This window comes from Cephus cinctus, unplaced genomic scaffold (genome assembly GCF_000341935.2).
Source record: "Cephus cinctus unplaced genomic scaffold, Ccin1 Ccin1_scaffold1034, whole genome shotgun sequence".
Taxonomy (NCBI): domain Eukaryota; kingdom Metazoa; phylum Arthropoda; class Insecta; order Hymenoptera; family Cephidae; genus Cephus; species Cephus cinctus.
The window spans coordinates 462717-487079 of record NW_014333567.1 but is presented as its reverse complement, the minus strand read 5'-3'; the positions used below and the strand labels follow the sequence as shown (position 1 = coordinate 487079).

General features: G+C 49.0%; 2 protein-coding genes across 13 annotated transcripts in view; both read right to left on the bottom strand.

The window, feature by feature from the left end:
- LOC107271717 (neurofilament heavy polypeptide) overlaps positions 1-7193 on the bottom strand; it is a 21072-nt gene extending 13879 nt beyond the window's left edge. For all 6 annotated transcript variants that reach the window (XM_015748035.2, XM_015748038.2, XM_015748037.2 and 3 more), the window contains exon 1: positions 6825-7193. The gene's annotated coding sequence lies outside the window, so the exon portion shown is untranslated. The remainder of the gene's footprint in view (positions 1-6824) is intronic.
- A 6619-nt stretch (positions 7194-13812) lies between these two features.
- The window catches only part of LOC107271701 (AF4/FMR2 family member 4), a 48018-nt gene continuing 37467 nt past the window's right edge, over positions 13813-24363 (bottom strand). For 5 of the 7 annotated variants that reach the window (XM_025088966.1, XM_025088967.1, XM_025088969.1 and 2 more), the window contains 10 exons: positions 22239-22272; positions 19000-19057; positions 18646-18698; positions 17814-18354; positions 15865-17634; positions 15550-15683; positions 15279-15473; positions 15119-15196; positions 14574-15028; positions 13813-14502 (listed from right to left, as the gene is read on the bottom strand). In XM_025088966.1, the coding sequence (XP_024944734.1) occupies positions 14393-14502; positions 14574-15028; positions 15119-15196; positions 15279-15473; positions 15550-15683; positions 15865-17634; positions 17814-18354; positions 18646-18698; positions 19000-19057; positions 22239-22272 (3428 nt within the window). In that variant the 3' untranslated portion in view covers positions 13813-14392. Of the gene's footprint in view, positions 14503-14573; positions 15029-15118; positions 15197-15278; positions 15492-15549; positions 15684-15864; positions 17635-17813; positions 18355-18645; positions 18699-18999; positions 19058-22238; positions 22273-24363 lie in introns of all 7 variants that reach the window. The other 2 variants (XM_015747993.2, XM_015747995.2) reach the window with 2 other exon arrangements.

The following is a 24363-nucleotide window of genomic DNA, read 5'->3' as shown; positions in this document are numbered from 1 at the left end:
GAACAACGTAGATTCGGTCGAACTACGGTTGCACTCGAATAACCTCGAAGGGTGGCTAATTTTATCCTGGGTGGATGAAGCCAGCGACTAACGGAAATAGGCGCAATGCCCAGAGGCTTCTCGATCGGAGACAACCCAGTTCCCAGTCACTTCGAGCGGACGGCCCGTATTCCGATTGCGATTCCCGTTAGCCTTATCGGCGCCATTATTCTTTCCTACCTCAGGGAAACAACGAGACGGGCGGCTCCGGCAGGTTTGATCGTGGACATTCTAGGGATTCCGGAGACGCCTTTGTCTCTCGCAGCGGCGCATCCACTGGCTAAGGAGCAACGCGGACGCGGCTGTGCGCTATTCTCGGACTGTTCGTCTGCCTGAATGGAGCCGCGAGCTGTGCCTTTAAATCCGTCTAGTCGAGTGTGCACGCTACGAGCCTTTCGAAATGCCTGGTCTAATCAGAGTTCCATGGAAGAGGAGGCCATGGAAACTGGGCACGAAGACCGCTCGCTCGAATGAATTGCTCGGTGACTCGCTCGATCGGCCGGATAGGATTGACTAGGATTGCCATTAAGAGAGGAGCGGAGCGGTGAGGCGCCTCTCTCTTGCTGAGACTGTTAGGCTGCAGAGAGAGAGAGAGAGAGCAGAGTTCGGCATGGAAACTGCTTTGCGAGGCGTATGAGAGTCGCTCTCAGGGCGGATTCCCACCAGACGTGGTCACGAGCGGCGTCGAGGCGCGTCGCTAAACGCCGGGATAAAGACGCCCCGCGCAATTGAATAATGCGGCTTTCGTCAACGTGCAGCCATCGCGGACGATCGGCACTGGAAAGCAGCTACGATATATATATATATATATGCGGACAGGTGTTACAGCCGTACTCGGCTATCGATCGATTCTGAACTGCTGGACTGGGGAGCCCCGAGTTTTGGGGTCGACGTCCGCTTGGTCGTCGCGACGACGACGACCTCCCTCGCCTTGGTCTAATAGCCACGTTAAACTACCTAATAGTTAGCTGGAAGCGCTCGCTTCTCGAATCATCGAGCGACGCCGGCTGGATGCACCGACGGCCTTTCGATAAATCGAGCAGCGCCAGAGTGTGTTTAGGGTGGCGAAAGGCCCAGAAGATTCGCAGACAGGATGGAATGTGAGTGTGAGTCCTAGTGCGAGGGAAACGAACTGCAACGTCCGGGAAGCGACCCAGTCAGTCGATAGTGCCGCGTGCTCCTCCTCGCATCGTGCGTCTCTCTCTCTCTCTCTCTCTCCCTGTGAGATTAAGTGACACGCTTCCCTTTATCTCTTGTTTTTTCCTCGACACCTCTGCTTCCTTCGTTCGTCTTCAAAACCGACGACACAAGGTTTCCGAGTGTCGCCTGGACACGAGCAGCCGAGACCTCCCCCCCCCCCGAGTCTCTCCTCGCGAGGGAGATTTACTAAACGCATTTTTAGAAAGTTGCTCGAGCGGTGCAGAGGTCAAGGTTGAAGAGAGCAGCCTGCGTTCCTAAATCCCTTGTTGCGTGGCTTTCCTGTGGCAGGTCACGGGAGCGAAGATCGATGGGGCCAGCAGCGTGACCCTGTGTTTACCCATTATCGGCTGAAATAAACTAGTCGAGCATTTCGGCGCCATTGTTCTCCTGTTTTCCGCTACTTCGCTGGTTGCGCAACGCAGCCCTGAGCCTGCAGTCTTACAAGAACCAGGCAGCTCGTAAGACGCCACGTGGCTTCTTCCTCTTTAGCGACGAACGGAGGGTTTGGCTGCCCATTCGCGGGCCAAGGATGGGAGAAGGTAGGAGAAGGAAGGAAAATGAAGGAAAAGGAAGGAAAAGGACGGGTCTTCCACTCTTCGACAGGACCAACTCCGCCTTGGTTATCTTCAATTTGCCGCTCAAGTTGGATCGTTAGGTCGCCTTACTGTTATTACGCTCTCGACAGCCACTTCGCCCGGAGCTGCGCGGCCTCTAATTGGAGCGAAAATTTCGTCCTGCTATTTCCGGCTTGGCCTAACATCGCAGCCATCGACATCAGATAAATTTCCCTTTCGTTTCGACGTCTTCGCGGACTCCTCGAGAGTCTCAAGGTCCTCGAGACTCTCAAGGCTTCCCAGACTCTCGAGGAGGCCGTTTCGCCACGTCGGCAGGGACGCCAACCGTGAAATTCCGCGTTACTACGAAGCCCATTTCGAAATCTGGCGATCGACACTGAATTCTCCTCCGGAAAACGTAAACTGCGAAATCCACCTTGTTTCAGGGCTTTGCCGTGCGAGGAGAAGCGACGCGGAATGATTACGTCAGCGCCGAGACTTACGAAAGTTTGTTTTGATTGCGCAAAGAGGCGCGAGCGCGCGAACCGTCGGCGTCCGATACACATGAAAACTGATCCGCGGATCGAATTCGCGGTGATCCACGAAACCGCGAATCCAGCGAAACGTGCTCGATCTCGATGTCGATCCAAACCAGGATCTCGGGCATCTCCATGTGTTCGGCCGTCGACCGCTGGCTGCCCCCCCCCCCCCCCGCACCCCGCTACGTCAGAACGGCTGCTCGCCAAGTCCTGCGTCTCCAGGCGTCTCGAATTGCACAGCGAGAATTTTCTGTGACGAGCAAACAGGCTGAGAGATCCCAGAGAAAGGAGAAGCCGCTCAGTGGTTCGTCAGCGAGGAGTCCTGGGAAAGTCCAATCGCAGACTGAGATGTTGAAGAAGCCAGAAAGGAAGAATCGCAGGCTGCGGCTGGTGTCGATTTCGGTTATGTTATTTTCCAGACACCGAAATTCCATCTCGAACGCCAGGTCCACGTGATGTGCCCCTCCCACTCTTCTCCCAGCCTCCTCGATCATCGTAGATGGAATCCGGGATGAAGGAAGGACATCGCGTGACCGAAGGGGCACTTGTCGGTCGGGAGGTCGAGCGAGATGGCAGCCCTGCGGGGAGCAAAGGTTTCGATAGGAGGGGTGCGCGGAGGCAGGTGGGAGGATAAGGGGGAATAACGAAGAATGGCGACGAGCCGCGTGTCGGCGGCAAGCGGAGCGCGTTTGCGCGGGCCAGTGCGGCCAGTGCGGCCAGTGCGGCCGTGCGGCCAGTGCAATGCAATGCGCGCACTGCGTTTGTCTGAGGATCTTCCGTCGAAACTACAATAGCCATTAGCCATAGCCATTGGTCAACGAGGACCCAAAGAGACCAACGAGGTTCCTCTTGCGACAAGACGCGTCACGTGGGTCGCCAGTCGGTTGGATTACTTGGACTGTCGACGAGGGTCGAGAGATCGATCCTCCTTCGCCGAACCGATCGAAACACAGAAGCGTGAAAGTGAAGTAGCTTACAGTCCCTGGTAACTCGAGAGGCGGGTGGACGATGGGAGGAAGAGGCGAAGGGCAGGAGGAAGGAGATGCGAACCGTGACGCAGCTCGTCGCCTCTTCCTTCCCCGTGTCCCTCCTTCCCGGGACGGGAAGGGAGGGAATCATTATGGATCGTAGGTAAGCTAAGAGGAAAGGAGGTCGGAGTGTGCCGTAATGATCTCGAAAGATTAGTCGAGAGGGACGCAGCGACGGGATACTCGCCATTCCCTCTCTTTCTCTCCTTTTCTCACGTTTCGTTTAACCCTCAAAGATCAAGTGCTTAGGAAACGCTTCTCCAGGCTCTGAATTTCCTAATTGGATGAAAACCTACGCAAGCAAGTGGCACAAGTCGGTGAAACCGAACGGAGATTTAGGTTAGGTTAGGTTAGGTTAGGTTAGGTTAGGTTAGGTTAGGTTAGGTTAGGTTGCGTGCGCAGCTGTCCAGCCTGCGTAGCGACGGCTCGAATACGTGAAACTGCCTGTTTTCCGTGACGGCGCAGCGCGACGTATCTTTTCCACGTGGCGACCAGCAGCAACAGAGAAGCCAGCGACGCTCCAGCAATTCGTGCATCAAGAGATCGAAGGATCGAAGTGCTTCTTCCGATTCACCTTTACTCGTTCGCCGGCATCCATTGTTCGCCCGACAGGACGGAACTCGCACGAATCCCTAAGATATACGTATATATCGATTTGCTCTAGATGTGACCTCGTAACCGATTAATGGTCTCTGGTCATTCCGTAATCTAATTTATGCGGCTCCTTTCGATTGCTGATTGCCGATCGGTGATTCTCGAGGCCGTGCTCACCGAGGAGAAGCACGTAGTTACGAGAGCGCGGAAGTGCACTCGGATGAGTCGCACCCAACCGGAAGGCCAGTCTCCCAGTTTCCAATTATTTCAGGTAATCCAGAGTCCATCCCCGGGCGACCACAGGGATTGGCTGCGCCCTGGAACAAAATACGAATTTTCCGACGAGTAACGCGCGCTCCGTGGAGTAATTGCCCGTCGGGCCAAAGGTGCGAACTCGCTTGTCGCCACAACTAGGTATCCTAATTGGGCGGACTAATAAAGTAGACGCCATGCTGCCTTTCTGCCACCTGCGCTCTAAAACGAATCTTCACGCGATGCGGGGCTGCGTTAATGCGCTGCCATAGACTTGCCACGAAAACCATTGAATATTATGAAAATTAGAAAGTAGCCAGAGGCGCATCGAGCCAACGAGAGTTGTCTACGTCGAGTCCACCACCTCCGCCGCCTCCCCCGCGGAATAAACACTGGAACGGCTAGTTCCTCGCCTCCCTCCTACCTGCCCGCCTCACCGAGTTCCCGGCTCCAGGATGAGTGTCGTAATCTCATATATGATTTCACTGGGGCTCTCGGAACATGTTTCAGGATCGAGTCACTTCCGACAGGGAAAACAGACGGTAGAAAGACTTGCCTTCTTGACTCGACTCGACTTCTGCTTCGGAGGCCCCCCCGCTCATCCTACTCAAACTTTCTCCTATCTCCGAGGCACTCGCCTCTCTCCCTTTCTCGTTCTCTCTCTCTCTCTGTCGTAGGTGCCTGCTCCGCCGGAGGCGCTTCGTAACCTTCGTGAGAAGAAAAAGACAGGAAGATAGGCAAGACAGGGAGACGGACAGTCGGGATTCTTGATGAGTACGCCAATGGCTTCCGAGTGAATCTAATAGCATTAGGGAGCCCGAGGGTGGAGGGTTGTCCATGTAGATTTGTGTTCGCAAAACCTGAAACCAGTCGAAGCGCGTCTGTGCGAAAACCGATGTCGCAACGGCCTCGTCTCCGATTACTTCTACCCTTGGATTCCCCTCGAGGGAACGAGACACGCACGCCCGTGCGTCCTACCAGTGGGCCTGTCTCAGGTCCCTTCGACCTTAATCACAAAGATACCGGAAATTCGAAATTTCGGAACGTGGAAAACTCTATGGACTAGAACTGAAACTAATTGGCCGGGCGATCGCGGTCGGTGTGTCAATGTCCATTTTTTATTCCCAACCTGGATAACCTCCAGCAGGGGTCTTGGAGCCCTTGATCGGTTCACTTCCATTTCCCGAGGCTGTCTCTTCCCCTGCCTCCTGCCTCCGTTTCACCTTGTCAGGGCGAATTCCATTGGAGCCTATCGAGAGCAGGGATAGGGCTGCTGAGCATGCTCGTCATTTCCAAAGCTAAGGCACCACCACTCTCCGACTACCGGGCAGCCCCTGACATTTACTCAGAGCCATCTACAATCACGTTTACATTTTTATGTACGTGTAGGATACAATAACAAGCCACACCGGCGTCTGGGCGCACCCAAACCGGGTCACACGATACCTAGCAATATACTAACAATATACTAGCAATACCAGCAACAGCAGCAATACTAGCGGTCCGGACTCTCGTTGTTTCCTGGCTGACGTCAGGCTAGAAAGAGAACTGGGCTTGTCGCCGATCAAAATGTTACGTCAAACTTCTCCGCTTCTTTACACAAACCGTATTATTCGTAGCAGCATCCGGGATGTCGCGAGAATCTACCACGTATCAATGTGAATCTTTAGCCGAATGATCTCTCTTGTTTTTCACTTTTTTCTTCTACTCGAAGGAGAATTCAGTGTTCTCTTGGCACTCGAGTTTTTTTTCCAACGCAAAGCGTTTCGAATCTTCTTTACGATCAGACAACTTTTACCAGACATTCAGATAGTTTTAATCTTTCCCATCGTGGTGTACTTGGAACGGTGGAAAAGTTTCCGAGGATTTTCCAAGTCCCGTTACTTGAAATAATAGTGCGCAGGGCTTTGGGCTCGAGAACAAAGAAAATGGGCGAATAAACCGAATTTACCGGCAGCCTGAATGCCAGTAATCGACGTCATCGATTTGCTCGTTCGCTTGTTGAATATTAGCAATCCGAGAGACACGCAAGACACAACGTTCTTGCGATACATGTGGAAATATTCTTCACGGGACAACAAATACGTCATTTTTTTTCCTTTCATAAGCCGAGCGAATGTTGACATTACGCAACCGATCGAACGGAACCCTGTGTCCTGTAGGGAGAAAGAGGACGCAAAAGGACGAAATGGAATAAAGAGAAAGATAAAGAGAGGAAGATCAGTCAGGAGCACAAGAGCGTGCCACGCGAAACTCAAAACTACCTTACGCAGAGAGATTCGATCGAGATCCGCTCCAGATGCGAACGCAAGCAGTAGGATCGAGGGCAAACCGATTCACCGAGCGAGCACTAGTCTTTCCACTTTATGATCCGATTTTATGTTATGAAAATTCTCTTGTGGCCGCGTAATAGTAAGTCAGGCAGCTCAGCTGATTCTTGGCTGATTAAAGAGAATTCCGATTGCCGAATACCTCTGAACGTAACTTCGCGGGAAAGCAGCATCTCTCGCTGAAATGCACTTCTTCTGAGCCAACAGGTGGCCCGGTCGCTCCCAAGGAAGGCGCGAATACGCACGGGAGAGAATATACACGCGCGGACAAGTCTGCTCCGAACTCACCTTGAAACTTCTCTTGGGCCGCGGGGCAGCTTTGTTAGTTCCGTTAATTCCAGGACGCTTAGGCGAACGCACAAGCAGCCAGAAGGAACAAAGATTCTCAAAAATCGCTGAGAATACACGAAGAGCGAATAGAGCTTGGAATAGGAGAGAATCGACGTCACTAACACTAAATTCACTTGATGATACACACAAATCACGGCACCACGAATCAAACTGAATGAAACTGCACTGTTACACCAAACACCCTGCTCCTTGTTAGCGAAAACAAAAACAAATGCACCACGTCGCTGCCGCTGCACCGGCGATGTAGGAAAAACGCGACGTACGCTCGACCGTTAGCGAGCGAATGAGAGATACGCTTTCCGCTTGCTTTTTGTCGCAGCGCCAACCACCGTGAGTTGTACTAGCGGAAAAGGCCGAATCGTTTCGACAATTTATTCTCGGTAAGATGAGATCCGACAATACCCACAGAATCAACATCGGTCGCTCAGCCATAAATTCACAGTAGGTGTTGACGGAAGGTAAATAAACTAGCCATTCCCGGTATGATTCGTGCCAAGCGAATCTGACGTACTGACGCAACGTCGAGACTGCTGCCACCTCTGAGCTATAGCAGCAATGACTTCACTGACGTCGATAAACATTTCTTTCTTTAGATAACCTTCGGTTGGTAAAATATCAGCGTGTGTGCGTTGCCGTAGAGCTTTTAGTCTTTCACCGCCAATAAGCTCACCCACCGAAGTTACCATTAGGCCAAGTGGGAAGCCCTGATGCAATAGTTTCTTGCAAATCCAGTGGTTCTCATGTACGTCAGCGAGAAATAGATGCTCCATTTGGAACGCTGCCAGATGGAGTACAGCGCAGAAGAAATAAGAACTTAGCGCCAATGTCGAAAATTATTTTCTCCCTTGATTAAACCGCGCGAAAGTTTGTTTATCGCGGGCCTGTGGAAATATGTTTTTAAGAAAATTAAGACGAAGATTCTTTCACTTTTTATTTTATTTATTCATTCAATGCACTCTAAACAGTGTGCTCATTCGGAGAACATCGACTGCTCAAAAATGAATATAATTATAGTGAATAGTTTTCTTTTTACAATGTATATAATGTACACAATAATGTAATAATAAGATCGGCAATGCATGTCTAACGGCGTAAAAGTATAAAGAAAAAGTAGAGTATACATTTGCGAATCGTCGTGAAACCATTATAGCAGCCAATCGTTATCTTCAGCCACGCATTTACAGATTCTACGTCTTTACTGGTAGTAAAGGCTCCCGATCAGTTCAAGCTGGGATTACTATAGAGTAAGTTAAAAAAATGCCTCTTTTAACAAAATATCTTGCAAATATATTATATATTGTCACCATGTGTTCAATCGAAGTTGCATGTTCTCCCCACTAAAGAGGACTGTGGTCTTTTCTCCCTCAGAAATCCTCTTTCATTAAAAATATCCTTTTCTAATTTTGAATCGAGTTCGGAATTTCGAGCGAGAAACAACAACAGAACGCTTCAACGACAGAGCATCGCGCTACGCCTGAAGTCATTAAATTGGCATTGCGAAAGTAACGGGGCTTGTCTATCGCATTCTCCGGATCCGCAGGAAAACAGCGCTACTGAATCTCATTCTTCAAGTAAGTGGTGAAACGGATTTCGAGAGCAGCAATTTCACTAGCGACCAATCAGTTAGTCATAATCAAGTCGACGCAATTTCTTGTGTCGAAATACATATTTTCGATTTGTGCGCTAAAGGGAGAATCGACTGACTGAACGAGTCAAGTTTGCCATGTCGAAAGGACCCGGGGGTTGCAGATTTTAACGATCCCAAAGGAAATAATTGACAAGCACGAGCACTGACAATAATATTAATTTCTCATCGAAAACTCAACACGAGGATAAACCGAGTGCAAGAAAATCAATTGGCCGAAAGCATCTTCTCCGCGTATCATACGCAGTAATAAATCTCGATCAATTAATTTCGAGTTAAATTGCACGTTCAGAAGCAAAAGGGAAATCCTTGACTCGTTCTTTCGTTTATTCAATGATTTATTCGTTTTTCAACTGGAACAATATTAGTTAAGTAACAATGGATTAGTTTCAACAATTTAATTTATCAGAGCGGTGGCTCGGCCGTGTCTCAGCCTCCACACCAATAAATATAATAATTAATATAATTAATAATAATAATATAATGATCATGACGATAATAATAATAATAATAATAATAATAATAATAATAATAATAATAATAATAATAATAATAATAATAATAATAATAATAATAATAATAATAATAATAATAATAATAATAATAATAATAATAATAATAATAATAATAATAATAATAATAATAATAATAATAATAATAATAATAATAATAATAATAATCAATACAATAATCTTATCAATAGAATAATAATTAAATAAATAAAAAGCGAGTAGATAATGTTTTTCGTTAAGCGAGTTTGGTCTCTCCTTGGTGCGGTTGCTCTTTCATGTGTTCCTTTGCAATTGACTTTCTCTTTTTCTTTTTTCCTTCATATTTCATTTTCCTCGATCCTCCCCATTCGGCCGACTCTAGCCTACAATTTCAAATCTTTCTCTTTCTCTGCCATCATTAGAGTTTCGACCTTCGAGCCGTGCAACCCTCTACTTTCCCTTGGGCTTTATTAGCACGAGGCCAACAGTTCCAGCCTTCACCTTCTCCCTTAATCTTTCGCTCCCTTTGTCCATCCCTCGAATGTGCGTTTCGTGTCTCGCGAGTAAAACGTGGATCCTGTCCGATTCCTCACGCTGAGGTATGTACGTCTTACGCCGCAAATTATAATACCAATCGAGAAGCTTCGACCCTTCGGGAACCTTCTAGAAGCCCCGTGCACGTGGCACTTACTCGTGCAGCAGTCGACTCGCAGGCCAATCTCCCGCTTGACACTTCACTCGCGCTCCCTTCTCACGTTAATCATTCTCTTCAATTCTGTATTCAGTACTCTCGCCTTTTTCCCCGCCCGGTCGTCCCTCTGATCCTCCCCCCTCTCGTGATCTCGAAGCTGAAGAAGAAGCGCGACGTGCTTTTGCTTGGTTTCCCAAAAATTCCGCCAAACCGACTCACCACCTTCCCTCGGGAAATCAGGATGCCAACGGACTAACAGGAAACAGATCTCCGAGTATCGAAGGATGAGAGGTCCAGACGGTAGGAGAAAAAGAAAAGTGAGGTAATCCTGATAAGAATGAAGATGCGAACGATACGAAGATGCTCGGCAGAAAACGAGTAGAAGAGCGGCGCGCGGGAATAAAAGTTTCGCAGGAGTATTTTGCCCAACCGATTGGCACAGTCGCGAGCGATTTTAGCTTCGGTGAACACTCTTCAGGGACAAATGATGTAATATTTTATCTATACCGATAATAATAATAATACAAATAATAATAATAGCAGCAATAATAATATTAATAATAATAGTCATAATGATGATCAAAATAATAATAAAAATAATACACATTAATATATATATATATATATATATATATATAATCATAGAATATAATATAATATAGGATATCATTTTCATTTGTGTCCGTGTCTATCCCTCCTCCCTCCTTCCCCCCTTCGTGACTACAATTCCGAGTATGAATAGCATAGTACGGTTACGATAGAACAGACCAAGAAGAATATAGTTGATGAAAGGGGCAGAAATTGAGTGCAAAATTTTAAGAATTTTATTCTGGATCTGGAAGATCCGAGGATCGAATCAGGCCCGTGGGATACACTAAGAGTTATGAAGTGCTGCCGATTAAAAAATGCCATGCAAAATGGTCGGGATCATCACTCTTGTTTACTCACTCTCTCTCTCTCTCTCTCTCTCTCTCTCTCTCTCTCTCTCTTCACTTGTTTCAAGTAACCAGTCCCATTAAACATTCTTTCTCCCTCGTAAACATTAAAATACTATCGTCTTGCCGTTCCTTCCGTTGGCTCATTCGGAGTTTCACTAGATGGCACTCGCAGAGAAGGACGGGGCCTCGGGTAGAGCTACCCTTTTCTACGATTAGCCAAAGGATGTCGATGAGAAAACTGAGAATGCGTATCAGTCACTTAGGAGCAACACATCCGCGTCACTAAATCCCAATGCGCTGCCAGGAATATTTCGAGCTGGTGGGATAAGGACCTGATATACGTATAGCTTATAAATATGTATCTTGAAAATATCGGAATTTTTTGTAATAACTTTTCATCTTTTTTTTTTCCGCTATATTTTTACACTTTAAACTTCTTTCATCTTAACCTCGTTTCTCTTTCTCTCTCTCTCTCTCCTTATCCCCCTCTTTAAATGTTTCACAAATTTACCCCTTACCATTTTCATCGATATAAAATTGTATCCCATGAACCATTGGACCGCACTAGTTACTTTAGGGTCACCTCGCCCACCAACTCTCTATCCGATATCGGATTCGCAATTGTTTTTCTGTCATTAGCTCCATTCTCTCTTCGCCACTCTTTGTCTATTCATTGCGCCCGTTCATTCATTTTACTCTTTTTTTTTCTTTTACTTGCTAGCCAACTTCAGTTAATTTCCGGTTTCCTGAAAGCCCCATCGAGTGTCACGCATCCCTATCGCTGCCGTTCGGTGTCTGATTTTCCAAAAGAGAAGCAAAGGATGTTCGTGTCTTTAGGAAACATTAGAGAAACGAAAACACCAAAAAAAAAAAAAAAAAAAAAAAAAAAAAAAAAAAAACTGAAATCAAACGAATGAATAATGCGAAGACCGAACAAACCAAAAGGCAAAGACTAGTCGCGTGACGTGTGATAGAGGAATAAGTAAATGAAAGAGAAATCGATCGATTGTTCGACAATTTCAATTAGTTCAACTGACCAACGAAAGAGAGAAGAAAGAAAGCAGAAGAAAAACAAATGAAATGTATCTCGGTAAAGATGTGGTAGCAAAAATGGGTCGGGCGGAGCCTGCCGTCATACGCGAGGACAGGCAACCCTCAACAAGGCGGCGGCACTCACAATACCTATTTACAAAAATATACACATGAGCAACTTACTTTTTACTTATTTCATATATTTTTATATATGTATATATATATACATATATATACGTATACGAACATATTAATGTATGCATATATGTATATAAATATATGTGTATATATACTTCTGTATTATGTAGCTTCCCACTTTTGCCTTACATATTAATGCATTTTTGTTTATGTATAGTTTTCATCTCTAGAACCACTACTTTCCCGTAAATTCTAGGTAATGTAAATAATATGTATTTTTGTTGTTGTCGTTCTTGTGTCGTGTCGATGCTACTGGTGTCTAGTTGATACCGTCAAAATGGCGTTGTCTCGTATTAACACTAGAGCACAGCTCGTCGTTCATGTACAAAATTCCTTAATTCTTCCTTCATCACTATCACGACTACTCATTCACTTGCTATTATCGCTTTTAGCATACACAGGCGTCTCTACACGGCTCGTATTTCTCTACTGAGGCTTTATCCTTCTTCATTTACTTCCCACCACCATTTCTCTCTCTCTCTCTCTCTCTCTCTCTCTCTCTCGCTCTGTGATTCTTTCGCCTAGCGCTTACGTACAGTCCTCCGTCCCTTATTCATATTTACAATATATATAAAACATACATATGTATATACATACGTATACCTAATTATATATATACCTATATATATATATATATGTATATATAATTCTTTCTTTAAATTATGTTGTGTATCCTTGCATTTCAATTATTTCATGAAATATATGACAGGTAACCTTCATGCGCCCAGCGGCGTGATGCGAAAGCGCACGGGCACTCCCGTGGCACTTGACTCTTACTTTTCGCCCTTTTCTATTTCTTAACTTCTTTATTGTATCTACGCACATTTTATAAAAGCGGACACCTCAGAAAATAGAGAAAAATTACTCCTTTATACCTTGTCTAGTCGATTTCTAAGATCCTTAACAGAAACACGCGTATCCGTCTGCGTGATTTGTGTGTCGGCCCGCCTACGGGTGTCTCTGCGTGTCAGTCATTATTGCATTAATCTTGATAATCGCGGAATTAAATGGAAGATTGTGGGCAGGCAGATGCGAAAAATGTATTGCAAGTGTGTGTCAAGTGTGTTTTCTGCTCAGCCAAAAGATACCGCGTTACGAGTACGATAGAAGACCGTCATTCCTCTATCAGGCAGGCAATTCGAAAAAGGTCATTGATCTACGTTCCTGTTGCTCTTCAGTTAGTTACTTGCACAAGAAGACAGTACATACATAATGACTCGAAAAATCTTCAACAAGGATGACGAACTTCCACCGTTCGGTGGATACGAGAATTTACTACAATTTTGTACTGGGTGGGTCGTCAACCTATGTTGTGCACGTTAGTTAGTTAACTGATGGTAGAGTAAAACGAATTGCAATGGATTCTTGTAACATACCAATAACCGATGAGAAAAAATGAAAAATCACCCGGATCGCCATCGACAATGATGAACAGCACACTACACCGGGAATCGGCATGCGTCGATATTAGAGCGCGTGCATCGGTATGGAATCGCGAGGATTGTATAAATTCAATTGTCTGCTCTGGGATTACTTATAATTAATAACATTATTATATACAGGGAGTTCCGAAACTACCTGACCCGGTGGGTATGGCGGTGTTCGGGAGGCTTCACTGATCACGAAAATGACCTTCCTCTTGTCCGGAAGCTCTTAGTTTTTAAATGGGAGCAGGTCCAAGTTGACCAATCAGAACAAGGCGTCAAGAGAAACGTAGGCACCTGCGAACTCTGAGTTTTCTTCCCTCGCTTTTGTTTCTCGGTGGCTTCGGGCAGGATGGGGTCAGCCGAAGACATGTCTATTGGAAACAAGAAACAAGCCACCGAGAAACAAAAGCGAGGGAAGAAAACTCAGAGTTCGTAGGTGCCTACGTTTCTCTTGACGCCTTGTTCTGATTGGTCAACTTGGACCTGCTCCCATTTAAAAACTAAGAGCTTCCGGACAAGAGGAAGGTCATTTTCGTGATCAGTGAAGCCTCCCGAACACCGCCATACCCACCGGGTCAGGTAGTTTCGGAACTCCCTGTATATAATAATGTTATTAATTATAAGTAATCCCAGAGCAGACAATTGAATTTATACAATCCTCGCGATTCCATACCGATGCACGCGCTCTAATCATAATTCTAAATGCAGACCTGTTTCAACGTTGTCGGTAACCAGTCCATATTGTATTAGCGCCACACCTTGTACGTTTCGCTTGGCGAAAAAACCTTGATCCTAATTGTGCCTGCCTGAAGTCTCTTTAAGAACTTCGTTACTTTTTCATCGGTTTCACTCTTCCTCGTCACTTTCCGCATCATTCGTTCCAAAGCAATTTCACTTTCCTTCTCTCTGATCCTGCTATTCTTTCTGCTCTTTCCTCCTTTTCCCCCGTTCGTTTCACCCTGTTCTTCGCGGCATTACGCCGTTAACTCGTAGCTACGTGAACATGGTCGGATACGTGGCCATGTTGTGAGGGAGAGATGTGATGTAATTGGGCGTGGGTGGTCGGGGGCTGTGCCACTGAGGTCAGAGGGCTCGCAACTTCTTTATCCCAGCCTGAACGTAGCGAACTAAATCCCGCAGCGAGCTCTTCAATGTGAGCGGACCTATCCTTTCGTCCAGCTCGATAAAGAAATCTGCAAAAAGATCAGCGTTAATCATCGATACCCTTTTCTACTTTCATTAGGATGGCTTTCAGATTTATTACCTCTATGCTTATCCGTGACCAGAGCATTAGCTTGGTCCCAGAGTTCGTGGCAATTCATCAACAGACCAAAGTGATGATTTTGCTTCTGCATTGCGTGGTGCACGCTGAGGGGTACGTTTAAGCAAGGAGGACCCTGAGGTTGTCCAGCTGCACCTCGATTAGCCAGCTCGCCGCTGCTGTAGCCAGAGCTTTGACTTCCGACAGAACCAACAGAGCCAGCTGGCGAGGGAGTCGGGGACAAAGGCGATGGCGTCCCTTGTCCTTCGGGCTGGACGAAAGATGCCTGAGTTAGCTGTAAGTCAAAGACAAGAGTGATGCTCAATCCTTTTTGCACTTTTCTTAAAGCAGGATGAATTACCTTTTGATAATAATCAGCTAGGAGTTTTTGATAATCTTTGACTTCATGTTTGCGCATCTTGAAGAGCTTCAAGTATATGAGGGACTGGCACCATAGGCTAAAAAAATACATGGGTTCAAATTCATAACTCACTGGCTTCGATCTTGTTAAAAGATTCCAAAGTCACCAGGATTAAGTTGATACCTACCTCAAAATAGCCAACTTATTGTGTATACTGCTCTCGGGGGAATTGTTCTGTTGACTTTTGAACTTGGAGGAGATATACCTGAAAGCGAGGAGAGAGGCTATTAGTACCTTGTAGTAACCAAATTATCGAGTATAATTTCACGATTCTAAGAGGAACTCACTTGATAAGACTTAAAGTGTCTTTATACATGGTGAAGGAGGCCCGCTCGGTCAACGGATCGGATTCCATCGCGTGGCCGGTCAACAGGAAGTAGAGTACAGCCTCGAGATAAAGCATTCCTTGGGCCGTCAGGTCGCACTCCTCGTCGGCCTTATGTTTTAGTCGTTTAGCTTCCGTCAGGTACTGATGCTGGTCCCTGGTATCCCAACGATTCCTTGATTACCAATCAATTTCGAAAACTGCCTTTCATTCTATCTGACGTCGATACTTACCTATCCTGGTCCTCGACAATCTCGTTCTGCGGGTTGAAGTAAGAATAATAAATACGGTGAGGTGGCGGCGGTGGCGGAAGAAGGCTCGTGTCCGCATTGTCTTCCCGCTCGTGATTCGTAGGCTGAACGTCACTCTGCCGGCGATTAAGAAGTTGAATTGAGGTGACGTTAATTTATGTTACGAAGTGGGAATATGGAATTGTAGAAATGACTTGCTGTTGTTTTTTTTTTTTTTTTTTTTTTTTTTTTTTTTTTTTTTTTTTTTTTTTTTTTTTTTTTTGAGTAAATAGGTTATTTGTAAATGTTTTTTCTCACCTGACTGGAAGAAGGCCTCGGCGTGAGGGATTCGGCATCGGCATGCTTCCGTTTCCTCTTCTTTTTCTCCTTGTGCTCGGAGGAACCCTGTTTCGCCTTCGAGTCCACGGAACATACGGTACTCAAGCTAGACACAGAACTACAACTCAGATTGCGTTTCCGTTTGCGCGCACTTCCACTGTTACCGCCGCCGACAGTACTGCTACTGGCAGTAGCACCAGTACTGCTGCCATTAGCACCACTGGTACCACTGGCACTGGCACTGGGATTTCCGTTAAGAGTACTAGCACTAGCTATACCAGAAACAGGACCAACGAAACCACTACCGCCGCCACTGTGAGCACCGATTCCACCTAACAAGTTCTTCGTGTCCGAGATCGGTTCGGCTTTAATGCCCCGAATTTTAACGGGAATCTCGCCCTCAAGGGCATTACTATTCTCACTATGAGTCCGTATTTTCGAAGGCAGAGGAGTGTCGACAATTTCGCCCTCCTCAGGGGTTGATGGTCGTGGCGGGGCCAGAATGGCAGCCTGCCTCGAGGACGGCCTGGTGTCCGGCAGCTCAGTGTGTTGCCTCAATTCTTGACCGCGCGATGGCTGGGGCACGTGGGAGAGTCGACTGAGATCCAGTCGGCACATAATACTCGGAATACCATTTACGTATCTTAACGGCGGAATCGACATCTGCGAGGAGGGCCTCTTGTACGGACTCTCGCCGCCCGTAAGGATCGAAGCTGATGTGTATTCCTCCACGTAGATTCCGCATTTCCCGCCGACTTTGCCACCACCTTTTGCACCCTTCCCTCCACACTTTGCTCCGCCCTTGTTCACGTAAAAGAGTTTACGCAACGTATCACTCTTCTTCTTGTCCTGTACATTTCCTCCTTCCTCCTGGAGCTTCGGGGCTGGACTATTGTCGCTATCAGAATTGTCGGGTGACGTGGTCCTGTTGGGAGGAGGTCTTGGCCTGGGTGGCACCCTTGCGACCTGAATACGAGTATTAATTGGGGCCGCTTCGGTCTCGCTGTCGGAATCCGAGGGACCGGCAGGTGCACTAGGAAGTCTTGGTCTCGACCTCCTGGATTTTGTTTTCGTCGAAGCTTTCTTTTTCTCGGCCTTCTTTGCCGACTGTTCAGCGAGCTTATTTCTCTTAATCGACAACCTCGTCCAAGAAACATCCTCCGGGACATTGTGCTTGCTCGGAGGTCCCTCGTCCTCGCTCGAGGAGACACTCAGCCGTGGCCGACACTTGTCACTGACACTCCGGGACACTGGGGAGGCTGTTGAATGTCTCAGTGGACTTGGACGCTCGCTGTCGGAATCGCTGGAAGCATCCTGCGATTGAGCATCGCTAGCGTCCTCGCTAGTAGAAACCGTCGGCTTTGAGATCGGCTTCTTTTTTGGACTATTATTAATGCGCGTCCTGCTGCTTCGTTTGTTCTTTCCACCACCGTCGTCAAAGTTCCGATGGCTTTTTGGACTCTTGGTAGGTTTACGCGGTCGTCCTCTCTTCTTGGCATCCGGAGGCTTAATCTTCTCCGTCTGTTGACGAGCCTCCTCGATGACGCTCTGCCTCTTATCAGATTCGGAATGATGATCGCTGTCACTCAAGAGACTCAGCATAGCCGAATTGTGCGTTCTCTTGAGAGCTTCATCGAGTTTCCAATCGTGCCCCGTGTGACCCGAATGTCCAGAGTGTCCAGCATCCCGATGATGAGATCTCGTTTCCGAGGACACAGCACTCGGTGATCCGTCTCCTCGCACATCGTCCTATTGAAAATACCGAAAAAACATATTTAAATTATACAATTAAGGATCAGCTTGAACTTTAATAATTATCCTGACATCAAAGCCCATCCCGTATAATCGTTGGCGTTGAGTGTATATATAGAATTTCCGAATTTGGTTACCCACTCAACCTTCTCTTCGTAACCGAATCCGATAGATACCTGTGAAGATTTATTTTCAGCATTCTGATCGCCTTGCTGCGGCGGAGGTTTCGTGAAAAACGAACTGAGGTTCCAGCGGAGTTTCGATTCCTCGACGGCTGGCGGAGCTTCCTCGGCAGGTGCCGACGGAGACACCGAAGGCGGCGTTGATGGTCCCTTAGGCGGAGGTTGTGCTACCTCGTCCTCAGAGTCGTCGCTGCTATCCGAGCCAGAGTCCGATCCGGAATCGGAGCTGGAACTTGCGCTAACTGAACTCTGGTGCATCGCTTCCACGGGAGGACTCGGCGGCCTCTGGTCCGTCGGTAAGGGTGAAAGTTCCGAGAGCTTTTCTGACTTGTCGAGAGGACTCTGTGGCATTGGCGGCACCGGTGACGGCGAGAGTGCGCCCGTCGCGCTTGGTTCCTTCGTCGGGGAGGATACTCGAGGAGGACTCAGAGGTCTCGGGGACGAGAGAGGACCAACGGGCGACATTCCCATCGGCGACATAGGAGCTAGAGGTGGTGGAGCGGGTGTCATGGCCGGTATCAGCGGCGTCGAAAGGCTGAAAAACGAAGAAAAACAAACTAAGTACAGTTGAAACCAAAATCGGTCATCCAACACCTGAACAGAGGAGAATCTCCAGGAGATCAGGAAGCATCACTTATGGCCGGTTTTTCTTCGCCCCTGGATAAGTCCCCCGATAACTTTACCCGGAAGCTAATCTCAATCAGAATTGAAAATAGCTACCCGTTAGACATAAATTATCCGGAGTTGAAGGAACCGACCATTGGTCATCGTCCCGCACAATCAGTGGAGGATAATTATTGAGAGAAGGCAGACTGCGAATACTTACTCGACCATAAGGTCCGGACTTCTCGCGTTCCTCGAGGCTCTCGGTGACGCAACCTGCGAACAATGACGTCATTGTCAAATTTCCGATTTCATAATATTCACGATCGATCTAGTTAATGCGTAAGATGCGGCGATCGATGCGATAGCAGGACACCATAGACCGAGACTCCGGAGACATCCGAGAGTCCTCTGCTAAGTTTGCAAGATACCCGTGTTACGTAATGCCGGGCAACCGACTGGTCGGGCTGGACCACTCGCGGTTAGCGAGACTCTAATCGCCCTGCTAATCGCCTCGTCGTTTACATCGAACGACTCGGCAAGTCCCGAGGACTCTTTTCTCTAAGGCCGAAGGTACCTTGGCTCCCTCCTCATCCTCGCTGTCCTCGGAAAGGCTCAGGTCGCGCTCCAAGTCCCTGTGGCAAAGAAACAATAGATGCGTTTGTAAGAGAAAAAATAGCCGATCGAGAGAGGAGACACGTGTCGGATCGGGCGAATGAGACGGATGGATCAGGATGATGGGGCAGGCGGCAGGGGCAGTCGAGATCGCTCCCATGGAAACTCCTCGTGGCGCAATATGATTCTTCCTTTTCTCTGTCCAGGAGCGTCTTTGAGCAGGAGTCGCGCACAAAATGGCAGCTGAAGAGGTTCGCGGTTATTAGGAGGACACGCAAGGATTTCAGATTCGCATCCGTGGAGCCACTGCGCTCTCGGATGGAGCCGCGACTTGCGAACGCGGAGAAGGAGACGCCGCTTCTCGTATCAGGACTCGAGTGGAGCCGAGTGGAGTCGAGTGGAGCGGAACGGAATAGAACAGAAGAGAATGGAAGAGAATGGAGGAGAGCGGAAGAGAGTAAAAGAGAGTAGAACCGAGCAGAGCAGAGGAACTACGCTGCACGTAACGCAGAGTAGAGGATAGCGGACATCGACCTCGGTACTACGTGCCCTATACCTCCCTCTGCATTGCTGGATCGCTGGATCGCTGGATCGCTGGATCGCCGGATCTGCCTTGTTGCCGACAGTGCCGAACCGACTGACCGCTTCCCACGAAGCACGACAACGGAGCGCACGTCACTGGATTTCCCGAAATTTAACGGTCCAGCTCTGTGCCCGCGTGAATCGATAGGCCGCTAAGTGAAAGTCCAGAGAATGTCCGTGAGAGCTCGGGGTAGGAGGACCAGGAAGAAGAGCCGATATGGTCTGAAGATGGTTTGCGGGCCGCGATACGTGGAAATCCTCTCGTGGAGGATTCGGGATGGAAGCCGTGACTCCTGGATATCCGGGACTCTTTAGCGAGCGACCAGGAAGAGCGGCGTCGGGGCGTCCGCGTCGATTGAAATGGCCATAGAAGAAACGGCGCTTGGGCGGCCCAGAAAAATCCAGACCGCCGCGATATTCTAGTCGCAGAGCGGAGGAAACCTGTTTGCCGGACTGAACGAGGAAACATTTCCTGGCGTGTTCTCTGAGCTGTAACGAGACTCGCGATCCCAGCCCGGGCTGCCCGATTCCAACGCCCAGGGGAAATGTTGTCCAGGGCGCGGGACACGAGCCAGGACGCCAGAGCCACGGAAGACGGGAGACCCCGGGACTCCCTTCCGCGTCCTCGGCGTCGGTCGGCCTGAGCTGGGAGACGGCAGAACGCGTCCTCGAGAGTCGTGACTCTTCGGGGCAAGGCACTCGGGGGGCCAGGTTGTCTTGTAATTAGAAGCGAAGCCTCAGGGAGCCAAGTGATACTCCTGAAGAGAGAGGAAGAGAGCAAGGGGAGAGTGAAGAGGATGAGAGTAAATAGGAAACGTAGAGGGCGAGAAGGGCACTCGACTCGGTGGTTACAAATCTAAGGGTTGCAGAAGACCCGGGGGGGTCTGGAATCGCTTGCCAGTGGGGGTGGTGATGCTTCTTCGTTGACTCCCGATCCCCAGTTTACGCTACTTCGGGTCAATTCCGTACCCAGATCGACGCAGACGGAATTCCGCGAAACGTAGAAACTTCGAAGAGCCGAGCGACAGGAGGCGCCGGAAACGACGCTTGGTCGGATCGGAGCGACGTGTCGTCGCATCGAGAGGCCAATCGACGTCAGGCGAGTTGTTATCGGAATGGCTAAGCTTACTGTTATCAGACCGAGCAAGGCCACTTGACGTCAGCTGAGGCCTCCCTGCGGCAGTGACTGATAACGAGAGAGCAACAGCCAGCATCGAGTGGCAAGTAGCCGCCAGCCGCTAGCCGGTAATCGTTAATCGTTAATCGCGCAGAGTTCTGGCATCGACGAGCGCAATTCGGTGATTAATTGCGGAAGATCGATGCACAGTTTGATCCTGTAGCCAGGGAGTGGGTGGGAGTGGGTGGGCATGCTCGTGACAGGGAGACCGATGGAATCGTTAGGCTTGAGGGCAGCGAAAAGACTATTTATTCCCTCGGAAGTAGCCAGTGCTCCCTCCTCCCATTGCGCGACTCCTCTTCCGCTTTGACCGAGTTGCCCTTGCGATTCCACAAGAAGGGTTTCCCTGCCGGAAACCCCAGCACCCCAGCTGCTCACGGGACCGGCCTCGGTTTAAAGTCGCGTGTCTATTGCGTATTTTCCTTGGAAACGTGGCCTGCGCGTTAATCGAAAAGGAGGAGGAGGAGGGGGGGGACAAGAGGGAACAATGTCGCTCGCGTCGATAAGCGCCGCCGATGCGGCCTAGTTCCCCGGTTGGGCAAAAGGGACAGAGGAACTGCCCGCGATTACTAAGGGTAGCTGAGAGGACGTAGAGGCTGGTGAAGGGCTGCGGAAGAGGAGGCCTGAGAGAAGGCCTGCGGCCTAGTGAGCTCGTTCATTTGTCTCTTGGTCCAAATTACCAGGAACGTCTCGTCTCGTGCCGACTTACCGAAACACATTGGGAACCGGAACTGTCGGCGACGCTTCTCCGTCTTCCTTATATTTCCAGGGTTCGAAGAGCCAGCGAAGCCACGGACTCCCTTCTGGCTTCCTAAATTTCAGACTTCCGGCTCGCTCAGGCTCCACTTTTTGCTTCCTAACTTTTTTCCCCTGCCCAACGTCCGAGGCACGCCGCTCTCGTTTGCTCAATTCACAAAATCACGAGCGACGAAATTTTAACGATCTTTCGCAGAACTTCGTAGATAAGAGGACCAGACGATAACGCAGCAACGCTCGTTCGCTGGGAAACCAACGAAACGAAGAAACGGACTCTATGATTGCGAAGCCGGAAGTGCGACGAGAGTTGGAATAAGAGAAGTCGAGAGAATAAAAGGATAATTAAATGATTCAGCTTCCTGAACGTTCCCGCCGCTCGTCTTTGCAAATCCAAATGACCGAGATGATAGAGCAACGTTAATCAGGCTGTTGCTCCAGCTGAGAGCCGAAGCTAATCACGGTCGGGAGCAATCGCCAAATTACCAAGGGAACTTTGGCTCGTGTCGGAATGTATAATTAATTTTAACTTCGGCAGGTTGATTAGTCGTTGGCCGAAATTTCGTGCAAAAGAAGTTTCCATCGACGCTTAATGGTGAAAGTAATGATAATGATTCGAGGTGTAACAGTGATAAGAAGGGGGGAGGGAAGGACCGATAGAAAATGTTAGACGTGGTGCATATACTTACGCAGACAGCCTGTTGGACGGGTGCCTCTCTCTTTCTGAAACAGGCCAAAGAGAAACATATGATAAGGTACGATAACGGGAGGTTTCCATAAGATTACACGTTACTCCAACATCAATGCAGAGAGACAAGAGACAAATAATTTGGCTTGCCTGTCCAATTGACGATTTCAGGACAGAGCCGAGCAAGGAAGTACGAAGCTACTAATGTATGTAAGTCTAAGCGAGCCAAGGAGGCAGGCAGCAGGTTACGTCGCGAGCAGCAATTACGTAGCGACCCAACCGGCAATTTCGGTCGTTCAAACAGTACTGACCCGAAGAACGCCGAATCCAGTCGAAAGTAGCCGAGCAAGGGGGACGCGCAAACTTCCCCTAGGGAATTAAAAAAGAGGACGAGAGAGACACGCGAACCCGAGCGTCATCGGGCCCCGTCAATTGGACGATATAGGAAACGACGACAACGTTCGAGCAGGCGACGCGCATGCGCAGATCGGCTGTACGTTCCTTTAGAAATTCAATGAGCTACGAGTACACTCTGTCTCAACGCTATTGAGTAAACAATGGTACGCAATGTGCTGCTACACGCACGCACGCACGCACGCACCCAGAAGGTATAGGCACGTAGGCACAGCATAGAAATAGAAATGGGAGAGAGAGAGAGAGAGAGAGACGGAAACGAAGAGTGGAAGCAGAGCGAGTACGGGCCAAGCGGAAGGAGAGGGGGAAAAGCATGTAACGGAGAGGCGGAACGACAGGACGGCGAGGAAGGAGCGTGAGAACGAATGGAATTACAGGGGTTGAAAGACGAAGAGGGACGATGCCCTGCAGTTTCGAGCTCGGACGGGCAAACCGCATGAATCACGTAGGCTCGACGAGTCTCAAACCTATTGCCTTCTCGCGCAATTTAGCTGCTCACTGCGCGTCCATAAAAAGGAGTGAAAGTGACGGGGGGCTCATTGGCGGACGAGGTTAGTCAGCTTTTGCACCTGATACGAGGAGGTAGCTGACGATGCCCTGAAGCAGCTCGAACTTTGTGTACATTCTGCCTCCGGAATCGCGACTGTTTATTCACTCCCGGCACACTACGAGCTCCACTGCTCCACTCCACGTCCTCTCTTGGACGTTTCATCGCGACCCTTCACCTTCGCCAGTTCTGCCTGCTCGTCTTGCATCTTGGCGTCTCGTTGCGCGATCCACGCGTCATCGAGAAAAACAAGGAAAGCAGCACATGGCTCGGGCGCGAGGACGCACGCGCCACGCACTACGGGCCAAGAGTCGCGATGCGGTCGATTACAATAAATTACATCGTCTCCGAAGACAATACCGTAGGAAGACAATGCCGGGGATATATATATATATATATATATGCGTGTAAACGTTATATGCGTACACGCGTATCACTCACTGACAGTCAGAGTACCCCCTCTCTCTCTCTCTCTCTCTCTCTCTTAGCTCCTTTACTATCACGTTACTCCCACTGACGTCAATCCACCAAAGACCCAAGACAGAAGCTGAACTCTTTGCTGACGTCTCTTACCACTAGTTGCTACCGTGCGTCGCAATGCATTTCTATATCCCAGAGCGTATCACTGCGTCGCGACGCCGCACGGATAAAAACAATAAGCGAACGTGTAGGTAGTAGGGCGCGCGCGTGCTTATCGGCGTATATTCGCGGAGACGCGCTTCGGTTGACTGAGGCAGGCAGGCCAGGCTCGCAGGCTGGCAAGCAAGCGGATCGGCTGGCCGACCGGCCGGCAAGCTCTACGGACCCCATCATTGCCAGTGTCGGCAGTTGCCGCTGCCGTTGCCGTTGTGTATGCAGCCTATAGTCCCGTATGTGTTGTGCGTGCGCCATTCGTTGCGTTGTAAAGGCAGCCTGTCGAGCAGACGGCGGCTTCACCTGCGCGCACCTCGATGGCTTTGTTACCTTCTCTCCCTCCTTTTTCCGGCTGCCCACCCCATTCCAGCCTCGCTCTATCCCTCTCTACCGTTTTGCCACGTTTGCGCCTCCATCCGTTCGGCGAGGCGCCCTCTCGCGGACGGAATTGCCTCCGTTTCACGAGACGCCCGCCGCCAGTTTCGACGCTTTCTCTAGATCCTTGCCCCGTCGCCCCCCGCCCCCCCCCCCC